Consider the following 17,079-nt stretch of genomic DNA (forward strand, 5'->3'; position numbering starts at 1 on the left):
GATGAGAATAACTACAGGTGGTTTGGCTGGAGTGAGTCCTTAAAAACTGATATGATCATGGACAAAGACCCTCTAACTAATTAAAGTCAGAGAGTGGTATGTTTATTCACTGGCAGGTGGCATGGCAGTCATCACCGAAAGGCGTGACCACACCAAACAAGGTTCTTTACCCTCTGTTTATTTACCAAGATCTTACATAAAATACAGATGCATAACCCCAGCACCTCCCATCTCCATTCAGTATTAAAATGAGTTTATTAGTCCTTCATGCGTGTGCAATTCTTCTCTTGAATTGGGTCAGTGGTCTTGAATTGAGTCAGTGCTCTCAAAGGATGAAGTCAGGAGAGTCTTCATCAGGTCTCTGGGACCCTCTGGCACAATCCAGGGTCCCCTGTTTCATGATTGATTGATTCACAGTCCAGGTGCTGGCCATTGTTCTTACTGCTTTCAATCTGTTCTTACAACAGTTCGCTTACTCCACTTTCTTCCAGAACAAGCTCATAATAGCACATAATATAACAATTAGCTCTAGCTTAAGCATCTAATGATCATTAACCCACCATTTGCTTGTCTAACTTGCATATTGATCAATGTGAATGGCTTCCAACCCTTAGCTAAAATCTTAACTCCTTAAAATCAGGATTCACAGGCACCTCCTGCCAGCTTTTTCCTATGAGGAATCCCTGAGTTTGGGAAAGTCTGGGGTGCAGTTTTGGAGAGGGACAGCTCTGTCTGGCTTTCCCCTCCCTGTTGAGGCCTCTCAGCTGCCCCCAACATCCTGGGGCTGCTGGGATTTCCCTCCTGGGGACAAGGACGTTCGGTCCCTTCCAGGACCCCAATGCCCAGAGGGGGCTCCAGCTCAGGGGCTCCTTGAGCAGCTGCCCCACAGCCTCCGCCAGGGTCTCCCAGCGCAGCCGGAGCCGCTGGGCCTGGGGTCCCCAAAGCCCTCAGCAAGGCCCAAGTCCCTGCCAGGAACCCTCAACTCCCTCAAACCCAGCATCCCCCACAGCCCCTGCAAGTTCCCCCCATGGCACCGGCCACGGCCCTGTCCCCACATGTCACTGGCCATGTCCCACCATGTCCTCACCCATGGCTGTCTCCCCACCACGTTTCCATCCCTGTCATTGTCCACCACGCCTCCATCTGTGCCCGTGCCCCCTCATGTCCCCATGAATGGCCATGTCCGCATGTGTCACTGGTCATGTGCCACCATTTCCTCACCCATGGCTGTCTCCCCACCATGTTTCCATCCCTGTCATTAGCCCCCATGTCTGCATCTGTGCCCATGTCCCCCCGAATGGCCATGTCCCCCTCCATGTCCATGTCCCACCATGTCCTTGTCCCCTCATGTCCTCACCCATGTTTTAGTTCAATCTCTTTATTTTTACCTCACTGTTGGATATTTTAAAGAGATGAAGAGAAATGAAAAGCAAATCAAGGGCAAAAAAAAAGAATTTCCCTATTCATGCCAGCTGAGGATCCATCTGCTTGGGTGGGACGAAAGAACCTTTTTTGGAGGGGTTTGCATCCCACTGTTCCCAAAAATCTTGGTTTTTCCCCAATCCTCCCATGGGGGATGGAGCTGGAGCAGTGCACGGAGCTCTTCCCGCTCTCAGGGCACTCACAGGGCTTCCCTTAGCGGTGCCTCCGTTGGTGTTTGGTCAAATCAGAGCTGTGTGAGAAGCTCTTCCCACACTGGGGACACTCGTAGGGCCTCTCCCCGGTGTGGATGCGCCGGTGGACAGTGAGGTTGGAGTTGCGCTTGAAGCCCTTCCCGCAGTCAGGGCAGCGGAAGGGCCTCTCCTCTGTGTGAATCCGCTGGTGTAGGAGGAGATAAGAGCTCGTTACAAACCTCTTCCCACACTGAGGACACTCGTACGGCCTCTCCCCAGTGTGGGTGCGCTGGTGATTTCTCAGACTGGAGTTCAATCCAAAGCTCTTCCCACATTCCAAGCAGGTGTAGTCCTTTTCCCCAGTGTGGACCACCTGGTGTTGGAGCAGACTGGAGCTGTCTCTGAAGCTCTTCCCACACTCCCCACACTTGTAGAGCTTTTCCCCATTGTGGATCCTCTTGTGCAGGGTCAGGTTGGAGCTGTACCGGAAGCTCTTCCCACACTCCCCACACTCATAGGGCCATTCCCCAGTGTGGATCCTCTGGTGCTCGACCAGTTTGGAGCTGTGCCTAAAGCTCTTCCCACACTCCCCACACTCATAGGGCTTCTCCCCAGTGTGGATCCTCTTGTGCCGGACCAGGTTGAAGTTGTTGTTGAAGCTCATCCCACACTCCCCACACTCGTAGGGCCGTTCCCCACTGTGGATCACCTGGTGCTGGGTCAGCTTGAACCTGTATCTGAAACCCTTCCCACACTCCAGGCACTTGTGGGGCTTCTCCCCTCCATCAGGCTTCTCCCCCAGCTCTGAGCTCCGCCTGCATCTCCGGCCGCCCTCCTGGCACAGGGGGGGTCTTTCCTCCTCACAGCTCCCTGCGCTGGGTTTGCAGCCCCTCCTCGGGCGGGATCTCTGGGGCTTTTCCTCCTCCTCCATCAGGACACTCCTTGGGAATGAAAAATCCTGGTTTGGGGAGAAAACAAGAAGAGAGTGCCTTAGGCTGGGGGTTCCTCCTCACCCAAGTTCATCTCAGGAAATCACTCGGATCCTTGTGTCTGTAAGAACCTCCAAAACACCAAGATTCAGCCCAAAAGTCCTCCAAACATCACAACAAAACTGAAAAACTCCCCAAACATGAAAAATCAGCCTAAATCTCTTCTAAAATATAAAGATTAAGCCCCTTGCAAATAAACAAAGCACGAACATTTAGCCCAGTAAAGCTCAGGAACACCAAGATTCACTCCCAGGACAATCATGGATCCCCTCCCCAGTCACCTGCTGCATGTGGGGGAGCAACGCTCCTGGGGCTGGGGGAAGGCTGCAGATCCAGGGAGGGGTGGAACCTTGTGCTGCCTCCTCTTCCTGATCCTCCTCCTCTTCCTGTGTCCCTACTGGATGGAGTACATGCCCCCCTGGGTTCTGAAGGGATAGAGAAAGATGTAGGGATTGAATAAAGCCTTTAGAGAAATTAAAATATATTAAGCCACGTAAATATCAAGTAGTAGTTTAGACTTTATTATTTAAATAAGCAGACTCTAAGCGCTTTAAGAATATGTTAGCTAGCACAGAGCCCAGAGCCCTAAGGCCTGGTAGTTCAGCTTTAGACATAACAAAAACATTTAAGAACATCGCTCACAGTACTCGAGAGATATGCGATGTGCGTAGGTTTTTGTGTAAGGATTACACAAAATCCTTACACACAAGATTACACAAAATACAAAGATAACAACCTTTGTAGTTTTTCGTATTTTCAAAATTAGGTTTAGATTGGTGTAGTGAGAATGTTTTAGAATTGTGTTCTTAGTTGATTGGCCAACCTATAGATAGGGATATGAACATGCATTTATGGTTTATGGATAAAAATCCCCTGGGTTTGGGCAATGGTACCGACTCATCAGTTCTCTGATGATCGATCCATCCTCCTGCCATCTACAACAAGAGAGAACGGGGCTTTGCCAGGGAGCCGTGGCCAGGAGCCGCTGTCAGGACTTTGTCAGGTCTTGCATCGCTTGGGGGCTGCTTCTGCCTCTCTGCTGCTGCTGCTTGGGGGGTGCAGCTGTGGCTGCTGCTGCTGCTGCGGCAGCGGCTTTGCTGTTTCTGCTGCAGCTGCAGGGAGCGCTGCTGGGGAACGGGACTCTGGGCTGGACGGGGCTCTGGGCTGGGAATCTGCCCCTCCCTGTGGCCAGGACCCCTTGTCCATCTGTCTTTCCCTGTGGCCAGGACCCCTTGTCCATCAGTCTTTCCCTGTGGCTGGGACCCCTTCCCAGTTTGTTTTTCTTGTGGTTGGGACTCTCTGTCAATTTGCTGTTAAATCCCACTGAGACTTTAAACTTTATACTTTTAATAAAACCACATGCTCAGAACTCTGACCTTCGAGACTGATGCATTTATGTCATAAATAACTGTGTAATAACCAGGAAAATGCTCTGGGCATTTTAAGACCCTAAACCCATGACCAGCTTGACAATTACACAGGACTAAAAAAGAGCTCTGAAAACTGCAAGGATTAATAGGGAATTGCAGGACCTGGATTGAGGATTCTTTGTTCCAGCCAGAACATTGTATGACTTTTTAACCCCAGACGGCTTCAATGTTGCGGGATGTGTTAGAAATGAGACGCCTGACACGGGCAATATATCAAGCAGCAATTCAATTTAATAATTAATTAATTAACATGGTAAAGTGTGAGCAAAGACAGCGCGCTGGGTACAGTGCTAGGGGTTTTCCCTTCCGACTGCACACCCATTGCTGGACTTGCTGGGCTTTTATTTGCTATATTCATACATATTCATAAGTTTTCTCAGCAGTTTCCATTTCTAGTTTTAACGTCACAATTCAATACTTAACAGTCATAAATTCATATTTTGTCCTGTACAATTCTATAGGCTATTGTGATCTATTTCGATACTTCAACACTCCGGGATGTACATCCAGGATATGTTTTCCCAGATGGTGGGATCTGGCTTCCAGATGTGGGGGTCCCATCTCTATTCCCAGATCCATCAATCTCAGGTAGTGATGTCCAGTTTCCTTCTCCAGGAGACATGAATCAGTGAGCTGAAGTCTTGTCTTCGTGTCCAGGATGTTTCTCCACCTTCTGTGAAGGCTTGAGCCCCCGCCTCACTTCCTTCTTTTGTCTAAAAAAAAAACCTTTTTACAATCTAAAACTACAGTTTAAAATTCTTTAATACAAAGCAAGCTTCTACAGTTATAATTAAAAGACACCTATTACAGAATAGCTTGAGACTTATAATAGGTAATTGTAAGCAAAATATTTATTCAAAAACTTCTTTCCATGCTTTCCTCAGTTGTTTATTAGAACTTATCTTTTTAACTGTCCCATGATCGTGTTCCACAACTACAATTACACAGATTTTCTTCATTTCCCTGACACGAAACATAACTTTGTATTTCACAGATGGACATGAGAAAGAGAACAAAACTAGAGAAAATGACAAATCAAAATGACTGATGCCCCAGCCATGGCTCTCCCAGACTCACAAAAGGAATTGGAATTGTGTGTGAATGTTCAACAGGCCGGGACTGAGCCCGCACTGAAGGCAAGGGAGCAGCAGCCAGGGCTCCACAGCGGGGGAAGCCCCTGGGCCTGCCCACACATCCTCTGCTGGAATGCTCTGCCTGGGCACCCTCCTTGGCCACCTCCTGCCACTGGGGACAATCCTTGCTGCCACTGCTGCAGCTTCAGTGCTTGCTGTGCCTGCACTGCCACAGGGCTGGGGAAGACAACGGGACAATTCCACTCTGGGGCTCAGCCACACTCACACACTGGGCTGGGGGGGATTGGACTGCTGGAAAATATACCAACTTTAAAACTATTTTTTATTTTACTTCTCTAGTCAGGCTTGGTTTGCTTTTGACCTGGGGTAAGGAATTTTAAAGACTTTTTTTAAGGGATGTTTCACCACTCACCAGAGATGAGTTTAACATCTCAACAGACTGGGAAGAGCCCAAAAGATACCCACAGAGATAACGACCATCAACACAACATCAACCACCATCAGCAAACACCAACCAACATCCACCCCAGACACTGCCCCGGGAATAGCTGCAGACACCTGGGCTGGAAAAGGCTGAGAAGGAAACCCAGGAGTGCCGACCTAATTAACATCACAGGCAAAGAAATCTGGCTCCAATAGGAAACCAAATACTGAGAACTTCACACCTTGGAAGCAATGAACACCAAACCAATGGATTTCTGTGGGTTCAGGCTGTTTAAAGTTTAGGAAAAATCCAGTAAAAGTCACGGGTCATGGAATGATTTTCTCTGCACTCCTGGGCTATGTGTGGATGAAATGGTTTCTGTTGCACATCCTGGCCAGAATCAAGTAATGCCTCGACTCTCTAACACTAATATTATTGTTGGAGAGTTTTTGGGTTTTTCTGCACTTTCTATAATAAGATTACAGCATTAGAATAATTTTCCATAATAATCCTACTTTTATATTGTCAATTCAGTTTGCCCAAGAGGTGTGAGAATCAACTTTTAGTCCTAGGAGAAGAAGTAGAAAAAACTTGATTGCTTTGGAACGTTTTTGTGTATGTTTGTGCATGGCTCTTAGTAAGGGCAAAATTTTGGTCTGGGTTTTTCAATGTTCACATTTTGGTTGCATTTTGCAAAATCAGAAGAGCTTTAAAGGTGACCCTTTAATGTATAAACAGTAAACAGAATACTGTTTAAAAAAAAAAAGTTAAAAAGAAAGCAGATTGTTGAATGACCACGTGTGAGTCATTCAATGCTTCTCTGGAAGTGAAGCTTCCTTCCAGGCAGGCAGGACAGGAGCTTTAGAAATGCAAATTAACACTGCTGGGGAAAAGGGTGCACAATGCACCAGGCTCTCCTTGCCTGCCAGAGGATTTGGGCTCATTCCCTCTGCCCCTCACCCCAAGCTCTGCCTGCTGGCACTGATGCAATTGGCACAGCCAAAGGCACAGCCCGCACTGAGGAGATCTGACCCTGCAACAGAAACTGGGGCAGCTGCAAAGGGAAACTGCAAATGGAGAATGTTGGGAAAACTCCACTCCAAGAACTGGGGGGAATCATCCCTCTCCCCACTCCAACATGTGCTGCCACTGTCTGTGGCACACAGGGAGCATTGCACCACTGGGCTGTTGGTGCTACCACAAGCTCAGAGAAATCACTCAGGAATCCAAGGATGGGATGATTGAATTAGAGAAAAGAGATCAATTGATGCAGCCCTGGCTGGAGGGAGCGCCCAAAAATGGGGAAAAGATGAACGGCCACCACAACAAATCCTACAACACCATGGAGCAGCCCCTGGGAACCCCAACAAATTCATACCAGGAGCCAGAGAAAACATTTGTCATTTCAATGGCATCATTATGTGAAATACAAAGTTATGTTTCGTGTCAGGGAAATGAAGAAAATCTGTGTAATTGTAGCTGTGGAACACGATCATGCAACAGTTAAAAAGATAAGTTCTAATAAACAACTGAGGAAAGCATGGAAAGAAGTTTTTGAATAAATCTTTTGCTTACAATTACACTAAGTCTCAAGCTATTCTGTAATAGGTGTCTTTTAATTATAACTGTAGAAGCTTGCTTTGTATTAAAGAATTTTAAACTGTAGTTTTAGAATGTGTTATAAATGCCAATACGATATTCCAATTAAAATAATACTTTGGTTTATTAACAATGATCAAATCACAGAATTTCGGTAAAACGCACAGCTAGCGGAAATACTTGACAGAGTTTTTCCCTGGAAATGTCAAGGGTGAGCCGTGAGATACAGAGCTTGGCAGCCTGCTATCCCCCCAGACGACTCACGAATTGGCCATGTTCGAGGCTTGGTTTTTATACGCTTTATTCTGCCTCTGGCAATATTTCCCCATATTTCCCTTTGCTTCTTAGTTAGCTATTCAAACCCAAATTCATCTCCAGTCGGATTGAAAAGAGCTCCCCTCCCAAGTCCATGTGTTAATGTTCAGTTTCTATGGATCCTTATAGTTGATGAATGTTCGAGATATGGGTGACATTGCTTGATGGTCTGTGAAGGTGGCTCCCGAGGTGTGAGTTGCTGGTGCCAGCTTATCTCAGGAGGTCTCCTCCCTGTACTTGAGAAGGCTGCAGGCTTTCCTGGAAAAAGTCTTTTGTTCCCTTCTGAATGGAGACGCCTGCTTTTTCAGGGTGATCAATTTCATCATCTGCTGCAAAAATCTCCTAAAACATAGACTTTTACCTGATATAAATTTATACAGCTTTATTATTTTCCAGTTTACCATAAGAACATGAATTAATCATCTCACGTTTTTTACAGAATGTAAAAAGGCTTTTTTTAGACAAAAGAAGGAAGTGAGGAGGGGGCTCAAGCCTTCACAGAAGGTGGGAAAACATCCTGGACACGAAGACAAGACTTCAGCTCACTGATTTATGGCTCCTAGAGAAGGAAACTGGACATCACTGCCCGAGATTGATGGATCTGGGAATAGAGATGGGACCCCCACATCTGGAAGCCAGATCCCACCATCTGGGAAAACATATCCTGGATGTACATCCCGGAGTATTGAAGTATCGAAATAGATCACAATAGCCTATAGAATTGTACAGGACAAAATATGAATTTATGACTGTTAAGTATTGAATTGTGACGTTAAAACTAGAAATGGAAACTGCTGAGAAGGCTTATGAATATGTATGAATATAGCAAATAAAATCCCAGCAAGTCCAGCAATGGGTGAGCAGTCGGAAGGGAAAAGGCCTAGCACTGTACCCAGCGCGCTGTCTTTGCTCACACTTTACCACGTTAATTAATTAATTATTAAATTGAATTGCTGCTTGATATATTGGCCGTGTCAAGCGTCTCATTTCTAACAATTTGGTGGAGAATGCGGGCACCTCCAATCCATTGGGGGAGGCCCCTGATCTTGTGGAGGCGCCCCACCCTGGAGGCTCTTGCCTCAGGTGGCCCTGAGTGACTGGGGAATCTTTCAGGGAAAAGGAGATCCTTGAGGTAAATTGTGAGCAAAGGATTTTGAGCTCCCGGATAAGACTGCAGTGAAATTCACCTGTAATAACTCGTGCACAGAGACCCAGGCAAGAAAAGGAGGCTGTAAGTATCGCTTGGTTAGGTGGGCTAAGAACGGGTACACACGTGAGAGTGTGAGTGGTGTGTGTGTGAGACGTGGCCTGGCCACAAAGTGATTGTGGAGTTCTTCTAACCTCGGTTCCGTTTTCCGTGAGGGGAGCCGCAGGTGAAGGAACAAAGCGAGGGGAGGAAAAAAGGAATTTTTTATATAAAAAGATCGGGGGCGGGATGCGGCAATAGTTGGGGAGGATTTCTTCATAGTAAATCGGAGGCGGGAAGCGGTATTGGTTGAAGGGACTTTTTATTAAAGAAATCCTAAACAAGTGAGAAAATAGGAAGGCCTTTCATTGCTGAAGTCAGAAAGAGTGCGGTCGAGGCAAGTGAGGGAATACCCATTTCTTAGGGTGGGTCAATGCCAAGGCAAGGACCCAGGGGTTGGTACAAACCAACAGGCAAATAGAAGTACTAAAGGTACTGGGAAAGGAGGGAGCTTTTTACCACAGGACCGTCCCCTGGGGTTAATGTTAAAATTTTAGGATGAATGTAAATCCAGGAAAGGAAAAAGTAAAGAGAAAATGATAAAATACTGTATGATGGAATGGACTAAAGAAATGACACGACCTGATAATTTGTACTGGCCAATGTACGGGTCATCTGAGGGGTGGATCTGTCAGGCCCTAAATGCCTGTGTAAATAAAAAGGATCCAATTAACCAAGAAGAGAGTGATTATGCTGCTTTATGGCACAAGTCCTGGCCTTCTCCCCTGTATGCTTTAAAAACCAAAAAGGAGAAGAATCCATGAGGCCACTTACACAACCTCCCCCCTTATCTACCACAACCAGCTGCCCCGCCAGAGGTGCCTAACCCAGCACCCCCAGCACCCCAAGCCCCTCTCGCACCGCTTGCACCTCAAGCCCCTGTGGTTCTGCCTCGTCCTCCAGATTCACCACCTGCACATAGAAGCAGGGAGACAGTTCGGGCAGAAAGGCGCAAGGACAGTGATGATGAGAGCAAAAGGGGCCAGTTGTATCCATTAAGGAAGGTACTGATAGTAAGATACCAAGGGGGGAAGGGGAGGACAGCTATTAGATATGTATCAGTACCACTGACCACTGGGGATGTGAGAGCCCTTAAAAAGGAAATGGGGATGTCTGATAAACTAGATCAGCTCCGGGGGCCCAAGAAGCCACAATTAAGCTATTACACTTCTTAGAGAAAAAGGGTTTGAAAGCTTCAATGTCCAAGTTGCAATTTGTAGAAGCAGAAATGAAGTATTTGGGTCATTAGTTAAGTAAAAGAACAAAGAAACTGGACCCCGAATGAGTATCGGGCATACTTGCCTTACCTTCTCCCAGAACAAAGGGAGAGATAAGACAGCTGGTAAAGCTATTAAAGTATTGTAGGCAGTAGATAAAAAAAGTATAGTCAAAAAGAAAATTTTTTATATCAGAAGTTAACTGGAGAACAGATTCATGATTTTGTAGAGTTAATTGAATTACAAACTAAAGTAAGACCAGATTTAACTGAAATAATAAAAAAAAAAATTATCTGAAGGGGAGAAAGATTTCATCAATAGCTCCTCCAAAGTATTAGAAAGGAAGCAGAGGTCAGGATATGCAATTGTAAAGGGAGGAAACATGTTGATAGTAGAAAGGAAAAGGTTAAGTTCCAGCTGGCCCGCACAAGCCCGGGAGTTATATGCATTATACCAGGCTTTAGAACTGTTAAAAGACAAAGTGGAGACTATTTATACAAAGTATACTTTTAGAACTGTACATACTTTTAGGAAGATTTGGAAAGAGAGAAGTTTGATCAATACCCAAAGAAAATGGTTGATCTATCAAGAATTAATACTTAAAGTGCTTGAATCATTAAAAAGACCAGAAAAAAAAAATAGCTGTTATACATGTAAAAGGTCACCAAAGAAACACAAGCTATTTAGCAAGAGGAAATGACATAGCTGACCAAGCTGCAAAAAGAGGCAGCTTTTGAATTGAAAGAAACAATTCAGTTGAATATTATAACAAAAGTTCAAAGAGAAGTCCAAAAAAATTTTATAGCTCCCAAGAAGCTATAAAGAAATTAGACACTAAGAAAGAACAAAGAAAAGGAGTGCTCTTAGATAGGTGGGAAATTTTGTCCAAAGCCTATGCACAAAAGATTTTGAGCCAATTACATCAGCATACTCACTGAAGAACCAGAGCCTTGTGTGATCATTTTTTAAAAATATAATGGGTGTATTGGGATTTTTTTGAAATAGCAAAGCAAGTAACGCAGAGGCGTGTTACTTGTCAGAGAGTCAACAAAAAGGTAATGAGGCAAACTTCAGCGGGGGGGGGCCGTAAGAAAATAGCCTATGAACCTCTTGAAAGAGTTCAGGTGGATTATGCTGAGCTTCCAAAAGTCAGTAAGTGGAAGTATCTGTTAGTAGTAGTAGATCAACTAATTCGCTGGGTAGAAGCTTACCCAGCTGTAAGGGCCACGGCCAAATTTGTAATTAAAATACTATTAGAACAAATTATTCCCCGATTTGGGGTTATTCGAGCCATTGATTCTGATCAAGGCTCCCATTTTACCTCTAGTGTCATCAAAGGGGTAACACAAGCCATGGGTATTTCCTGAGAATACCATACCCCCTTGGCACCCTCAGAGCTCTGTGAAGGTAGAAAAGAAGGACCAAACTATAAAACAGCATTTAACCAAATTAATGACTGAAACCAGAATGTCCTGGAAAAAATGTTTACCTTTAGCATTGCTTAATATAAGAACACTTCCTAATGCAGATACTGGGCTATCAGCATACGAAATGCTTTATGGAATGTCATATTCCCAGGAGATACCCCAAACATCAGTAATAGTTGAAGATATGACTATTCAGAAAATATATCCAAACAATTAGACAACATGTATTAGAGTTGAGAGAAAAAGGAATATTGGCTCAATCTACCCCTCTAGGATTTAGCATACATAAAATAAAACCAAGTGATTGAGTGCTGGTTAAAAGCTGCAAAGAGGAGACCTTATCTTCTAAATGGGAAGGCCCATATTTAACCCCTTAACCACTGATACAGCCATCTGGACTGCAGAGAAAGGCTGGACCCACACATCACGATTAAAGGACCAGTGGGACCACCAACAGAGGCACCGGCCGAGCTTCAGTGGAAAATTTCATCTGCTCCTAGAGAACTGAAAATAAGACTTAAAAAGGATTGATGCATGTTTCAGAAACTCTTGTACCTGAGGTTTCAGAATCAAAACCTTCCAAGGAAAGTGAAATGTCCTACCCAAAACCGTAAATGTTTTCCCTGGGGTTGTTTCAGGTGCATTGAGTGTCAGAAATTGTGGTATACAAACTTGGTGCGGGCAAGGATCCCTAGTACCCTTTGCTGGAGTTGTAGAGATGAGATAGAGAAAGAGACAGGTAGAACACTAAGGGCTGCAGTAGAGAAAGGATACATTAAAGTAGGTGATAAGGATTGGTGGGGGACCTGGCTGCACGGGACACGGGCTGGGATTGATCTGCAGGAAGAAGCAAAAGCAAAATTCGAAAGAATTGAGTGTGATTACAACAACTGGATACCAGACAGATACTGAAGTAAAGTAAAGGAGTGGCACAGAGCTTCAGTGGGCCTGCCAACAATTCTCAGGTAAGAATAAATAGAGGGCAAGACCAGATTGACCTCTACCTTTGCCACCAAGAAGATGAAAATCCCAACTGTTGGCAGGAACCCAATAGGTTGGAGGGGTGGAAAGGCATGTCATACTGGACCTCTCATTATATACCTGATCATGTGTGTAAGCACTGCCACGGCAATTGACAATTGTCACCCATGTCACCAGTGGGTGAAATGGAGAGGAGTCACAACGGTATCCTTTGTTGGTCACACCCATATAAACAAAGGTGGTTATGATGAAAGTCAGTTAAGGGTTTGTGAAGAGCAAGGGAGTTTTGGATGTAAAGGAATTTAAGAGCAAGAGGAGGAGCTGGCTGTAATTACCAGACATGTCCAAGAAGAGAAGAATATATATGTTTTACCAAAGCAAGTATGTGGGGATACACTGATGGGGGAGGAGTTCAATATGGGGAGAATTTAGTGCAGAAAGCAGTAGAAGGGTTGAAAACCCACTCTGAATCTAAAGTTGCTTCCCCAAATTTGTATGAGAAATTAAAGAAACAGCTGCCAGAGTTAGACCTTTCCACTTTTGGAGAATTTGTTTATGGATTTAATGCAATGAATTGTAATAGAATTAAATATTTCCAAGTGCTGGATTTGTGGTGGGACCCAAATGACAGGGCAATAGCCTTAGAGAGGAGAAGGGTTAGAAGTAGCACAAATTTTAAAGTAGAAGTGAACAGGAATTACAAAACCTGAAGAACGGACAGAAGGATGGGTATTGACAAATGTAGTGATAGGCCAAGAATGCATAGCCAAGAAAGGGAAAGCTTTTGGGACAAAGGTAGGGGAAACCCCTTGCAGGAAAATGTATACCACAAATTTCTCTAAAATCGGTGGTAGCCACAAAACCCAAAAGGATATTTAAGTAACAAACAAATGCCTGTTCAACAATGGAATTCTATCCTTCAAGCTCCATGGTGAGACCAGTTGTTTGGAAGAGGGGCTCGGTGGAAGAAAATAGTATTTATAATATTGTGTTCATTGACTGGACTGTTGTTTTTACCTTGCTTAATTCCATGCTTTGTTCAGCTTATCCACTCTGTAATTCAAGGTATGCAGGTCGCTGTGATGCCTGTAGACCCTGAACTAGCTACAGGGGAATTTAGCCATTTTGAGAAAACATCTAAAATATCCAAAATAATGAAACTGAAGAAAAAGGACAAAGAAGGAAAAGTTTCTGAAGTTTTGGCCAGATTCGAAACCCAGACACGAATAAGTAAGATAAATAAAAATTTATACAAGGAGAGTGGGGACTGTGAAATACAAAGTTATGTTTCGTGTCAGGGAGATGAAGAAAATCTGTGTAATTGTACTTGTGGAACACGATCATGGGACAGTTAAAAAGATAAGTTCTAATAAACAACTGAGGAAAGCATGGAAAGAAGTTTTTGAATAAATCTTTTGCTTACAATTACCTATTATGAGTCTCAAGCTATTCTGTAATAGGTGTCTTTTAATTATAACTGTAGAAGCTTGCTTTGTATTAAAGAATTTTAAACTGTAGTTTTAGAATGTAAAAAGGCTTTTTTTAGACAAAAGAAGGAAGTGAGGAGGGGGCTCAAGCCTTCACAGAAGGTGGGAAAACATCCTGGACACGAAGACAAGACTTCAGCTCACTGATTTATGGCTCCTAGAGAAGGAAACTGGACATCACTGCCCGAGATTGATGGATCTGGAAATAGAGATGGGACCCCCACATCTGGAAGCCAGATCCCACCATCTGGGAAAACATATCCTGGATGTACATCCCGGAGTATTGAAGTATCGAAATAGATCACAGTAGCCTATAGAATTGTACAGGACAAAATATGAATTTATGACTGTTAAGTATTGAATTGTGACGTTAAAACTAGAAATGGAAACTGCTGAGAAGGCTTATGAATATGTATGAATATAGCAAATAAAATCCCAGCAAGTCCAGCAATGGGTGAGCAGTCGGAAGGGAAAACCCCTAGCACTGTACCCAGCGCGCTGTCTTTGCTCACACTTTACCATGTTAATTAATTAATTATTAAATTGAATTGCTGCTTGATATATTGCCCGTGTCAAGCGTCTCATTTCTAACAATTAAATTACAAGATGGCCTCGAAATAAGAACCCACCAGACACATCCAGCTCCTGAGTCTGGCCAAAAAATCCACAAAAAGAAGAACACAACATTTCACCATGGGATGGGATCAGATTATCGATTAGCAGAAGGAGGAGGACAGTGTAGAAAATTCAGTGACTCAAGGTCCTGTTGGCAAAGAGATGACAACCCAAAAGTGGTGAAACAGATAACAAAGGAAATAGGAAAGCAGCTCATGTTCTGGTCCAAACGTGCAAAGGATGGCAATGGGACACGGTTCCGTGGTTCCCTGGCACACCAGGGCTTAAACGAAGGCTCTTTCTCCTCTCCTGTGCTGCAGCAACTCTCATCTTCTGACCATGCACCACACCTTGCTGAGTGCAGCTCATTCAGCAGCTGAGCAAGGGGATGCAGGTGGCAGCCAGGCCTCCTGAGCCACCAACGCCTACAAAAGGACACGGAATGAGGGCACCGAGAACAATCCCAAAAACAAAGAGCACCCAGGAAGGAAAAACAGAGTCAGTGAGGGAATCTGCTTAGAGACAGGACCAGGGATTTGGAGATAAGGAAGGAACGGGAGAAACCAGCAGGTTCAGAAAATGTTTCTAATGGACACGGACTGCTGCTCAGACAAGGTCCTGCTAAATTCCTGAACACGGAAAAGAAGAACAAAGAGTGAACAGAGCCATGAATATCGGATGTTTGACAAAAGGGGGGGTGCAGATTAACGAGGACAGGCAGGAGGCGGACCGGGAAGTCTGAACTTTCCAAGGACCTTCGCCACGGAGCAAAGGCAGAGGGAGATGCAGACGGGGAAATTCGGATCAAAAGGAGGCTGCGTACTCCAACAACTGCAGAGACCCCATGGCAAATGCCGCATGGCCTCTCCCTTTGTTCAGCAATAAAGTCACTTTGACAGGACTCCTCCGTCTCCTTTGGCCACACAAACCTCTGGCGACGGGAATTTTCTCGCCCGCTCCCGGCCACACGGCAGCCACCTCCGTCCTACCCACACGAACCGGGACGAGGCAGCGCCGCTCCGGGCCCGGCTCCTGCCCAGGCCCCGGCGGGAAGGAGAGCGCGGGCAGCCGCTGCCGCAGCGCCCTCAGGCCACGGCCAACACGGCGCCCACACGGCACAAGGAAGCCGCCACAGCCCCCTGCCGCCCCCTCCGCCCGCAGCCATGGCCCAGCCCCGCCAGAAGCCAGCGCGGCTCCCACCTGCGCTGGGGCCGCCTCCGAGCTCCGCCGCCGCCTCACCGGGCTCCGGCCGCTGCCGCCGCTCCCGGGCCCGCACACGCGCTCCGCCAATGGCGCCTCTGCTGCCACACGGCCCACCGGGGGGCGGGCCCGGCCCCGGCCTGCTCCCCGCTCTGCCCAATCAGCGCCGCACAACCACGACTGACGCCACAATCAGCCAATCGCACACAGCCAGCCCCGGGCTCTGCACACGGCCCAGCCTCGGCCCGCGCTCTCAGCGCCCCCCGGGCTGTGTGAGGGGAAAGGCGGAGATGAGGAACAGCCCTGGCACGGGCCCGGGCCCGAGGCGGCATCGAGCTGCAAACACCAACAAAGTTCTCCGCACCTCCCGGCCCGCCTTTCCCAGCGCTGCGTGTTCGCTGCCACCGGCTCCGAGCAAAGCCGTCAGTTCTCCTAGCCCTAATTCGGAGCATCAGTGCATGGCTTTGATTTCCTCTGAAAGGGAAAACTCCCAATCTCCTTAGGCTGAGTGGCGGAGGGGGGAGATTTGTGGCAGAAAACTCCCGAAGTCGTTTTTCCCCAGAGTTGGGAAGAACAAACCAAACCCAAGTGATGTGAGGCCCCTCCCCTTTCACCCCCCGTGAGCAGCGCCGGGACTGGGGGGCACAGGGGTGTCCCCAGCACTGGGGCTCCGTCCTGTCTGCTCCCTATTATCAGCCAGGACCCCCCGTTATGTCCAGGCACCCCTCCTCAATTTACCGGGACCCCCCATTCACTGCCCCCTTTCACCGACCCCCCTAAAGCGCTGGGAGCCCCCTCGATCCATGACCCCCCCTCCCTCACCGCGGACTCCCCACCCACCAGGACCCCCCCAGTCCATGGGACCCCCCTCACTCATCACACCTCTCCCCCCACGCCCGAGGTCCCGAAAGGGTCCCCGAGGTCCTGGCAGAGCAAATTCTGCTCCTTGGGGGTAAATCAGCGCGGCCGTGCTGGGGCGGCTGGAGGAGCTGACGCTGGCGCTGGGGACCTTGGTGGCCGCTGTCACATGGGACGGGGAGGTGACGCCGTGGGGGCCGAAGGGACAGGGGTTCCCCAACACCAGCCAGGCGCTCGGGGACATCGCGGTGGCCTTGGGGACATCGGGGGAAGGGCACGAGGAGGTGGAGCGGAGGCTGGAGGTGGCCAAGGGGGCGCTGGCGGGGCAGGGGACACGGGGGTGGCACTGTCACCGCCGGGACACGGGGACAGCCCGGGGGGCGTCGGGACTCCCCTGTGTCCTTCCCTCGGGGACACCGGGGCCACCCTGACGTCCCCTGTCGCGTTTTGAGTCACCACGATGTCCCCGATGTCCCTATAGTGTCCCCAAGAGGACTCCAGTGCATCCCCAGTGTCCCCAGTAGGACATCGGGGGGGACCCTTGGGCCTTTTTGACGACACTCAGGGGGACATTGGGGACACTC

At 47.2% G+C, this 17,079-nt stretch overlaps 2 protein-coding genes across 9 annotated transcripts in view; one reads left to right on the forward strand and one right to left on the reverse strand.

Annotated features, from left to right (window-relative positions):
* Window positions 1-16,739, reverse strand: LOC134565355 (zinc finger protein 501-like). The gene is made up of 4 exons (XM_063424871.1): window positions 16,520-16,739; window positions 15,638-15,789; window positions 2,884-3,027; window positions 1-2,571 (listed from the first exon to the last, which is right to left on the reverse strand). Exons 1-4 carry the CDS (start codon window positions 16,737-16,739, stop codon window positions 1,636-1,638), a joined length of 1,452 nt encoding a protein of 483 aa, XP_063280941.1. The 3' UTR covers window positions 1-1,635.
* Window positions 14,879-17,079, forward strand: part of LOC134565359 (uncharacterized) — an 85,221-nt gene continuing 83,020 nt past the window's right edge. For 2 of the 8 annotated variants that reach the window (XM_063424880.1, XM_063424879.1), the window contains exon 1: window positions 14,879-16,059. In XM_063424880.1, the coding sequence (XP_063280950.1) occupies window positions 15,601-16,059 (459 nt within the window). In that variant the 5' untranslated portion in view covers window positions 14,879-15,600. The other 6 variants (XM_063424878.1, XM_063424882.1, XM_063424881.1 and 3 more) reach the window with 5 other exon arrangements.

This window comes from Prinia subflava, unplaced genomic scaffold (assembly GCF_021018805.1).
Source record: "Prinia subflava isolate CZ2003 ecotype Zambia unplaced genomic scaffold, Cam_Psub_1.2 scaffold_47_NEW, whole genome shotgun sequence".
Lineage (NCBI taxonomy): Eukaryota > Metazoa > Chordata > Aves > Passeriformes > Cisticolidae > Prinia > Prinia subflava.